This window comes from Haplochromis burtoni, unplaced genomic scaffold (genome assembly GCF_018398535.1).
Source record: "Haplochromis burtoni strain Fernald_Lab_line unplaced genomic scaffold, NCSU_Asbu1 Contig_31, whole genome shotgun sequence".
Lineage (NCBI taxonomy): Eukaryota > Metazoa > Chordata > Actinopteri > Cichliformes > Cichlidae > Haplochromis > Haplochromis burtoni.
In genome coordinates, this window is record NW_024582392.1 from 200,404 (window position 1) to 211,472 (window position 11,069).

General features: G+C 42.3%; 1 protein-coding gene across 1 annotated transcript in view; it reads right to left on the reverse strand.

The window, feature by feature from the left end:
* Window positions 1-945: 945 nt before the first annotated feature.
* The window catches only part of LOC102303816 (monocarboxylate transporter 1), a 27,201-nt gene continuing 17,077 nt past the window's right edge, over window positions 946-11,069 (reverse strand). The window contains exons 3-5 of the mRNA XM_005918731.3: window positions 4,379-4,522; window positions 3,466-4,260; window positions 946-3,326 (exon numbers count right to left, since the gene is read on the reverse strand). Of these exons, the coding sequence (XP_005918793.1) occupies window positions 3,049-3,326; window positions 3,466-4,260; window positions 4,379-4,522 (1,217 nt within the window). The 3' untranslated portion in view covers window positions 946-3,048. The remainder of the gene's footprint in view (window positions 3,327-3,465; window positions 4,261-4,378; window positions 4,523-11,069) is intronic.

Genomic DNA, 11,069 nt, shown 5'->3' on the forward strand with positions numbered 1-11,069 from the left:
CACACACACACACACACACACACACACACACACACACACACACACACACACACACACGTCTGGAGTTTACAGAGCTGTTAAGAAAGAGAACATATCCAGTGAGCAGTGATTCTCTGGGTGGAAAAAAGCCAAACTATACAATAACTCATAACTCCTGGCTATAACCAAAGTATGTAAAAGTAAAAGAGGCAAAAGAGCATCTTTAAATGCACAACATGTTAAGCCTTACAGCAGATGGGCTGCAGCAGCAGAAAAGCACGCTGGGTGCCCCTCCTCTCAGCTAAGAACAGGAAACTGAGACTCTAATTTACACATGCTCTCCAAAATTGGATAATGGAAAATTAGAAAAACCTTCACATGGTAGGGGTCAGAATTTGGAGTGAACGAGCACGAATCCATCCCACCTTACACCAGCAGGCCGAGCTGCTGGTGTGGAGGATATATTCTGGCATGCCTTTTGCCACGTGGCACCAAATGAGCGTTGTTTAAACACCGCAGCATACACGCAGATTGGTGCTGTCCGACCCTTCTATGTCTGATGGTTGCATCCAGCAGGATAACACATCATAGAACTCAAATCATCTGAAACTGGTTTCTTGGATTTGTATGTCCCGCTTGATCTCAAGCCAACAGATAACAGATGTGCCATGAAGAATCAAGGAAGTCTAACACTGTACTAGCAAGGTGTACCTAATGAAATGTCCAGCGAGTGTGAATTTGTCGTCGAGTTTCACGTTTCTCTCTCGTCAAGCTTCTGTAAGTATTTGCTTGCTGTGGTAGCTTCAGGTATATAGAGATGCCTCCTTTTCAGGATTTGAGTGCAAGAATTTAAGTTGTATATAAAAATGTTAGACATGTGTAATGACTGTAAATGTACAGTTTTTCTGCTAATTTTGAAAAAAAAAAAAAAGCTTTATTTTTAAGTTACAGAATCAATACAACAGGTTTCATTTTAAAAACTGTTTATTCTCAACACTCAAAATAATAAGAACACACATAAAAAAATCCACAGCAACTAAAAGAAAAAATATTACAGAAACTAAAGTTTTGTCCGCTTTATAAAAACACTAAAAAAGACGACTATTATAATACCGTTTTAAAACCCAGTTTAAATGAAACAGTATCGCCTCCTTTCAGTGTGTCACTTCACAAAACGCTCATCCTGAAAGTAGAACAACTTTCAATTTGAAATGACCATAATTCAGAAAATAAAACCTAGAATAACAGTTTATCGATTACCAACAAGTTCATGAAGGTCAGTTTTTTGTTTTTATTTATTTTTTAACGGAGAAAAAAATCAGGGTTTGGAGCAGTCGAATGTGGCCGTACCGATGCAGCAGATGCTCTTTCCCCTGAAATATGAACCTGTTGAACAGGTGGATACTTCAGCGAGGAGAGAGACCAGTTTCCCCATTGGTACCAGTAGTACCTTTACAAAAATACACATGAAGAAACAAATTCACACTTTGTAATTAATCACTTTGAATACTAACATTTGGTCATATTTAGTCACCAAAATACATAATAACATAATAAGTATCCATTCCTACTGAAAGGGAAACGTAAAATCTGTCGCCCAATCGGAAGCTTTCCTCTGTGAGGAAGGAAATGCTCGGGCGACCGTGGAAACGTCTCATGTGGGCAGGGACTTTATCCGATTCTAAAGCTGGTCATGTGCAATATTTCTGTTACTCTCAACGTGATGAAAACAAAGATGATAACCGTGTTAGTCCCTCTCCCAACAGGGTTCTTTAAACGTTCTCAGCTTTCAGCCCCGTTAATTCACCCGGTTAAATCTGTCCTCCTGATATGAGTAATTCTGTACACTTCACAAACTGACTGAACTTACAATGAATGAAATGACAAAATCCCCCCAAACTTTAAACCTACCTGCTGGAACACAAACACACCTCACTCACTCACGTCGCCACTGATCCAAATACATTAAACTCTATAAAAAGGACCTCGTTAGATTGTCGTTTCCTGAAAGCTAAAATATTTTACTTTTTTTGTAGGGATTTGTAGAAACTGAACTAAACCGTTTTCACTATTCAAATACCACAAATGTGCTGTTCTGCGCCCCAAAAATTACATTAAAAAAAACATTTTTGTAACAATGTTCAGAGCACACAGAAGCCACCCAACCATCCATCTACTCCCCACAGCTTCACCCCCTCACACGCACCAACGTGTGGTGCCGTTTATTACCCAACCCAGCCTGCAGCTCACGTGGTGGATGCATCAGCAGGGTTGGAGCCCGTCTGTGTGACCTGTTCCGATGATGTTCATAATCTTCATCAGTTCAATAAAAGATCAGAGCTGCTCTGAAATTCCACATTTCTGCCTCCATACCTGCATCCTGACCTAGTTTCATACCGCTCAGAAGATTCCTACATTACAGCTTCCTGATTTTCCACAAACAGGAAAACTGATATTTGTTATTCTACATTCCTAAAATGTTAAAAACAAGAACCTTAACTTTTCCCTGTGTTGTAGTGAACTACTTTTTACCCCATATTTTTTTAATTAATTAAAAAAAAATTCTAACTAATATTATGATTAACAATGTGGATGCGAGCGCTTACATCCAGCCCTTGAGCAGTGAAGTGATTGTGCAGAACACGAGGGAGAACTTTCTGTATTGTAACATGTATGGTGACTTATTAAAAAAAAAAAAAAGTTAAAAAGTGTGCGCACGAGGCCCTGAACCTTTGTGACAGCTTGAGACCCTGAGACAAAGTCCTCGTTACTTTCCGGGATGGTTACAGTCACTCCGTCTGCTGTGCGTCTATCTGGTGTTTATGCAAGCAGCACCGCCTGGAACGCTCTCAGTTCACCAAAAAGGCACGTCAAAGACCAAAAACCGGAGGTCTGAATGAGGCCGAGCGCAGATTCACATCAGCGTCACCGCAGCAGGCCTCTGGTTTTAATCATGGAGCGGTTTCTATGGCTTCAGGGTGGTGTAAAAAGGGATTATTCTCTATAAAGATGCTGTGTGGTTGTAACTGCAGCTCTCGTGCGTGTTCATTTCTTCCCAAGTTTGTCCGTTTACACTGTGTCCTCATCCATCCTGGAGACTTCGTCCATTGTGACAGCTGCTGGTACGCCATCCTCGCTCGATTTTGCCGGAGAAGAAGGCGGCAGCATGGCAGCACGCTCCTCTTTGGGCTCCTCCCTCTCTTTTTGCTCCTCCGCTTTCTTTTCTCGGTCTAACATGTGGTAGTTGATGCCCATTCCCACAAAGAGGAAGATGCTTCCTATAATGAGGACGATGCCGCAGGTGATGTAGGTGAAGTCATAGTGTTGGTAGTAGTTATAGAAGGTGCCTGGAGGTGGGCAAAAGAAAGGAGATTCAGATTTTATGATCTGCGTCAACATTTTAACAATTATTACACCGATAATCTTTGACGTCAAGTTTTATAACCAGCCCAAATCTCCACCCTCCCTCTCCCTGGGATGTCTTACCTGTCAGTGGTGGGCCCAACAGCACCGGCCCACACTCCACGATGGTGACCAAACCCACAGCTGAAGAAAACCTCTGAGCCCCCACCAGGTCCATCAGCGTCTCAAACAGCACAGAACTCAGCCAGCCAAAACCAAAGCCAAAGAAGATGGCGTAGACCACAAATCCCGAGTAGTCTTTTGAAATCGGCGCCAGCACGTGACACACACCGTTGTACAGGACGGATGCAGCAAAGTAGTACTGGATCCTGGGCCGGACCCATTTGGTGTTCGCCAGAAAGCCCATTGAGGGCCGAGCAAACATGTCGATGAACGCCAGCACTGACAGAAGGAAGGCCGCCTTATCTTTGCTGATGTCCTTACTCTTTGCGTAATTGGAGAGGAAGACGAGCGGAGAAAAGAGACCAAAGAACATGACGAAGTTGCCCAGCAGGTAGAGCAGGAAGCCGCGGTGCTTGAAGAGCGTCAAGTCGATGAAGGAGTTGATTTTCTGCAGCACCGTCCTCTTGGGCTGAGGCTGCCCTGCTTCCACCGCCTCCACTTTGGGCGGCTGAGGTTTGGGGCCGATGGGACGCATTAGCGAGCCGGCCACGCAGCAATTGAGCAGGAGTCCACCGAGGATGAGGAAGCTGCCTCTCCACCCAAACTCATCGTACAGCCAGGAGTTGAAGGGAGCCAAGGTCGACAGAAACACGGGGCTGCCCGCCATGGCGAGGCCGTTGGCGATGGGCCGGCGCTTGTAGAAGTATTTACCGATCATAGTGAGCGCCGGATTCAAGTTGAAGGCCAGTCCCAAACCTGGAAACGAGGGCACAGAAACAACATTAACAAGAAAACAAAACTCAGCCATCAAAAGAAAATGTCCAGATTTCCCTCATTTTGAGGATTTACTCAAGAAAACTGATGAAAAACAAACCTCCAATTACTCCAATGAAGAAGTACAGCTGCTGCACCGTGTTGCAAAAAGAAGCTGCAACCAGACCAGACCCTGACAGACAACCGCCAAGGATGATGATCGGTCGGCTGCCGAATTTATTCACGAGGATGCTGCTGATTGGACCTGGAGAGGAACAAGAGAACGGTAAGAAAGAGAACCATCACCAAGTAGAGTGATAGAAGAACAGAGTTAAATATTTAAAGTACATCTGTGGCCAATATTTTGCAGCCAGCACATCAGGGAGGACTAACAAGCTGGTTCAGCAATTTCCCATTTTTCACCAAAGAAGAAGAATATACACTTTTTGATCCGTGCCGGTTTAATTCCACCCAGTTTTTGAGCTTAAGTACAAATTTTCTTTTCTTCTACCATGTCAGAACTAACTACGGTATTTTCCTTCTTTTATTTATTTATACATACATGAGATTTAATCTTTGGTTTAAATAAAATGAGGTACTTAAGATGTCTCCTTGAGTTGCTATTAGGATTATTAGGAATTCCACCTTTTTATGCCGCACTGAAAACAACTTGAAACCATTTCATGATAAAAACCAGCAGGAAACTGAAAATCTGTTTACTGATATTTTAACTCGTGTTTAATACGATTAAATCCCCTTTAAATCAATTAGAATGACCAGAAGCCAGATAATTGGCAGAAGTTAATCTAATTTATATTTGTTGAGCTCCTGACATGAAATACTACTTTTAATAACTGCGTGACGGACTGCCTCTGGTAACACCACCCACTCAAACATGTGTCTCAAGTTTATGCCACATCTACACCATCAAAGAGTAAATACTCAAAAAAAAATGTGTAAATTAAATTTAGGGCATCTTACAGACATGGATTCAATGCTTTTAAGACCTTAAGACTTACAGACAGACTGGAGAGCAGATTCACCAACAGGTGGTGCTGTGACAGCACAAATGAAAAACTGGGACAATACTTGCATAACAGCAAGAGTTATAAGATGTTCACTAGAGAAAGAGGGGAGGAAGGAGTGAGATGGGAAAGAAATGGGTGAGGAGGAGGAGAAGGGAGCCAGGCAGAGGAGGCCCACGTGTCTCCGCCCTGCCTGCCAGGCTCACTATGAATGGGCCTTCACATGGATCCAGGCTGACAGTGAACACTGGCTCTGCTGGATACGAATACAAACTGAAGGCCTGCACATGAGCCTGCAGTTACTGCTCGCACAGCATTTTGTTTTCTATAATGTAAACCAAATATCTTTGGGGTTTACACCAGTCAGGAAAAAGAGAAGATTAATGGTGACCAATTACAAATTAGAAACATTTCCAAGTTTCCACTCACATCTGGTCTGACTCCCAGTGAAAACTAAAGTGCAGTTTCGCCACTTGTGCGTTTTCCCTTGGGTTCATTTCATTATTAAAGGTGTGAGAGGTGCATTTAAGTCGACCCTTATGTACCAACCATGACTCAGTCGTTTCCCCTCACACTTCAGGTACAGCATTAGTTAACTTAATTCTGGTATTAGCTCCCTGAAGTTAAGATAAGACATTTCTGAAAGCTGCACGGTCAAAGTGGTGCATCTTGGTTTCAAAACCAGCACATCCTTTACATCTGTGAGGCTGACTAACACAAGGACAGTGAGCTTTTTCAACCCCAAAGGAGCTGGTTGGCTCCTCCTTCCTAAGGAGGGACGGACACTGAAAGACAGCCGTCATGGCTGATTAGGGATAAACATCAGGATAGTCATGGCTCATCAATAGGGAACCTAAGGTGACTCCACAGCTTCCCAACCAGACATTTATCACAACGTGTTCCACAGCAATATTTTTGAAATCCTGCAGTCATCAATAAATAATTTGTAATCATGTCCAACAATAAGCTCCAAGAGGACAGAGAGAGGAGGACAAAAATAGAGTCTTTAAATATTCATGATTTTAGAAGAATCAAAGACTCAAGTGCACTTAGCAAGCAGCCATTTCCATTTCACTCGGCCTGAGTCCTTCACGCAGACCACGGTGGCTTTGCCCTTCAAACTGGGCAGAAGGCCACAAAGACCGAGGGCGCTCTGCCTGCACGAGCACTTACTCATGCACCGTCTAAATACCTCTGTCTCGGACAGCTCGCTTCTGTGTTGTGTCTGTCCCCGACTGAGGGTCTGACCGGCTGGCACAAAGCCCGAGCTGGGCAGGCTGCCATGTTCAGGGTGGTGGGTTTCCACGTTCGAGTCAAACGGGTAAAGTCGTGCTGTGCTTAAAACAAAGACTTGTGCCTGCTGTCAGAGCTTGTTGGAGCTTCACGGTAAACTGAAGTGAAACTGCACAAAGACAGGAATAAGTACAAACCCTCAGCACACAGGCTGCACATAAACAACTCCTGACAGTGTTTGCTGGCAAAGCACAGAGAGCAGTGTTCTCAGATATTATATAAATGATCCCTTCTCCCCCTCCTTCATTTGCTCCCTTTCTCCCTGTGACACCACAAAGACTTGTCCTCATCTCCACTCTGACGCAGCATCCACAAGCAGAGAGCAGTCAGGTGTGCAAGCATCTAATTTTAGCACCGACCCTTCTGCTTCAGTCCAGGACTAGATTTATTTAAATAAAAGCATCCCAATAACAGAGCGCTAGCATGTCTTAATTTCATTTGTTTCATTAAACAACGACTGATCAGACTCCGTGGCAAAAAGAAAACTGCAGAAGAAACAGCTGATTGGATTTGCCCCAACAGTTCTACTGCATCACATTTCTCCACCAGCCACATTACTCACAAATCAACGTCCCTCCATCTGGCCTGCATTAAATGCATCCTTTTTTTTTAAAATAAATAAATTGTTTTAAAGCTCAGTACGACCATCACATTCAAAACATCTACAACAACTTGATTCAGGCAGAAGAAGAACTGAGGAGTTGCTCCAAAGCTCACTATAAGCTAAATCGGTTTTATTTATGACACTGACTCATGCAAAACTACTCTAGACCAAAGCTAAAAATATACAGACAATCTGGCAATGAAACTGCAGTTTCAGTGCATATTTTATCACTCTTTGTTCAATGCTCATCCGAAGCCAAAGCACAGCAGGGTTTGTAACAGAAAAACACTCATTTTCTAACACTGGAAGCCAATATGAATGAATGCAAGACAAAAACAAAACAAATTGCCAGCAGTGTCAACAGGAATAAAAATGGACAATAAAACATTGTTTGTGTTTGGTGACCAAAGTGAACTTCAAACTCTTTTTGCTCTAAAACATCAAGACATTAAAGAGCCCCTGCTCTTAGTGCAGCACAATAAGCACCCATGCACCAATTCCCACTCATCCCTTCTTCAGACACAGGCTCTTTTTCCTCCTACTGACTCAGAAAAGTCCTTAGATCACAAGATAAGTCAGAAAGAGACGTCCTGTATCCGTGCGCCTACTCATCACGAGGTTTGTGACCGGAATTACACACGGGCCACATAAAAAGCCCCCTTTCCCCACTCTGCAACGTAAAATCCTGGAATTCCTGACGACAAAGTTAGCGAACGTGTTTTTGTTTGCAACTCCGCTACACGTCTAAAGCTGTAAGGATTACAAAGATCAGGATCAATAATCCTCTTGCCTGGGTTTCCCAAACTGCTTCTGCCAAAAAGTGCAGGAATAACATGTTCAGGGTACAAAGCCATTTAAATTGGGGCTGGAACAACACCAGTCGTTAGTGTTTGTACTTTCTGTATGCATGTACGTCTTTGTGTCAGTGAGGGAACGTGTACTGTGGCCATCTATAGGATTACTGGACTTGTGACCAAAGTCTTAAGTCATGGAATGATAACTGGAAACAGCTTGTTTTCCAGTAGAAAAGAGAATGAAGATCAGACATATCCATCTTCCCAATGCTGTGGCGGCCGCCGATTCAAGACAGCCTGCTGCATAAGCGACATCACTTCCACTGAATGTGTATCGTGGACGTCATTCTTTTATTTATTACAAATCTATAACTCAAAAATATAGCATTTTTTAAACAATTGTATGCAAACTTTTCCTGTATTAATATATGCATTTGTTGTTTTTATAAAAATCGGATGGCTTTCTTTAAAGGGACCCAATTCTACAGCTCTACAAAGAGCGCTTCTTCATAGAAACAGATGCTTCTGCGTGAACCTCACGGTATTCTTTTATGAGAGAATACTGATACACAGAATGAGAACACAAAAACTAAGGCTCTGTAAGCATCGTGTTTGATTTCCCTTCATCCTCTCAAATTTTCATTTTGTGCAGAGTTTTATCTGAAGCCTTTCATATCGTTTAATACATGAGGTCCGTAACCTCAGTAACAGTTCCAGTTGAAAAACAACTTTACAACAAGAACTCATCGTGCACATCGCCACTTATAACAGTTCCTCCCAGAAAGACAACTTTTCTGCTTTCTTAACTAGCCTTTAATTTCATTCTCTACTTTCTTTAAAGCAGCAGGCAAAAGAAATCATGTATGAGAAAGTACAAACCTTGGGAAAGATGTGGGTTGAACTTTTAAACATTTAACAAAAGAACAGGATCCCATTTAGACTGAGTCAATCAGACATAAAGAGCTGGTGTACACAGGGCTATTGACATTGCTCAAACAGCCAAATCTCCCAAAGCTACTGCTAAATCAATGCAAATCTGTTTACTGCATTTACAAAGAGGGTATTTCGTGTGGTTTCTGGGAAGAAAAACCCCCAAAACAAACCCCACACACACACATTAGTGGGGTTCAATGTCAGGAAAGATTATTTCACAGCTATGATTAAAGATGTTTTGACTAAGTCTATCTGACCTTCACACTAAAAATGCCCTCAAAGCATCACATAGCGAGTGTGAACACCAGGAAGAGCGGGGGTTATTAGCAATGTTTTCATGAGTAAAACTAATCATGGCTCTCTGAAATCTTTATTCCTGACAAGGGAAATATGGAAAGTTTTACAAAAGATTTAAAAACAAAACAAACAAACAAAAAAAAACCTCTTCACTCACGACCGCGAAAGTCACATTCATCTCGTCTGGGACCTTCGATCACGTTTTCCTTTCGGCTGAAGGAACAAAACTGAGTTTGGGTAAAAACTGACCCTTTTAAAACAAACCGAGATGGATCAGATTTCAGTGTGAGCAGGGTGCCAAGTTCAACCCACTTATATAAAAAACACCAAGTAAAATAACTGCTAGAGACAAGTTTCAATTAAAATTATACCCCAATAAGAAGTTTAATGAAAAACCTATAGCGTCATTCACTGAGAGAGGACAGTCCAGCTCAAGCTTCCAGCTCAGTGACCACATGACCTCTCCTAACTTAAGTACACTACAGTGTTTGGGTGTGGTCTATGGCCAAAAACAGCTCTACTGGTGTAACATACAAACTAGTGAGGAGTCAGGGGTTAAGTGGCAGTTTCTGGGTCAAATAATGATCTTTGTGAGAAGATTCTCAAAGATATGAAGTCATTTGTACTACTTTGTTGTTGGTATGTTTAAAATGCACCAATAGTACATCAAGTAAACCCAAAGATGTTTAACCAGAGCTGAAGAATGACCTGTAATTGCATTCAGAGTTTCCCGTCTCTGGATTAATTGCCCCTTGTTGTACATGGACTGACTGTTTTTTGCATGTGTAAATCTAAGCCTGGAAAAAAAACATTACATCAGACAGTTTAATACAAAACAAACCCGTTTTAACCAATGCCAGGCAATGCCTGGCCTTTTGCCATCATTCTGTCAGCAGCTGTGACCTTTTTATGCACCACATGGTGTGACTTTGAAAGCAGTAGGGCAGAATGCAAGTGAAACTCACCTGCACTTTGCCTAATGCTTTAATACAGCTGCTCCTTTTACACCATGTTAAACCGATCTGCTGCTGGAACACAGCAAAAAATGACTATTCTTTTGTTTTAATGCATCTGATCCTGAGTTATACACTTGCTGGTACACAACATTACATTACATACACTAATTCTTCATTTTTCGTAAACACTAAGTCTTGGATCCTGTTCCCTGTTAAACACAAATATTCCAACAATTTTGGCTAAACTTGTGGCCGGCTGCTGAAATATTACTTTCTACTGCCAAATGACAACTTTGATGGAATCACTTAGAATATGTTGGTGGTTTTAATTTCAGTACGTGATGCTTGACTCGTCTTTGGTTTCTGGTTAAAAGGGAAGTTTGCGGGTGTTAAATAGTCTCCCTTTATGATTGTCTCACTCTTACCTACGTACAAAACATCCTGCGCATTTATTTGTTCACACTATTACTCAGCTTTCAGTGACGTTGTGCATGACTCGTGTGTGGTGTGGTTTTTTTCCCCCTCCTTTTGTGGAAGCCGGTGTGTGTACGTGCCTTGCCTCATGTGTAAACCAGTCGGTGAGTAAAATGGTTGCAGTAACCTAAACCTACAGTCTTTCAGCTCCTCTCATTTAGTACAACGACTCCAGGAACTGGTGATCTGTGAATTGTGAAGCAAGAAAGGAGGAACATTTCAATATTTGGGGGAATACATTTCACCAGCTGGCTCCTGTTGTGCAATTTCACTCCTCCCATCATTTCCTCCCTCGGTAGTTTTATAAAAGTCTTAACCTGCAGAAAGAGAGTGCAGACTGGCACACAGCTCAGCAATATGAAGTACTAACGAACACAGACTGTGTGTGTGTGTGTGTGTGTGTGTGTGTGTGTGTGTGTGTGTGTGTGTGTGTGTG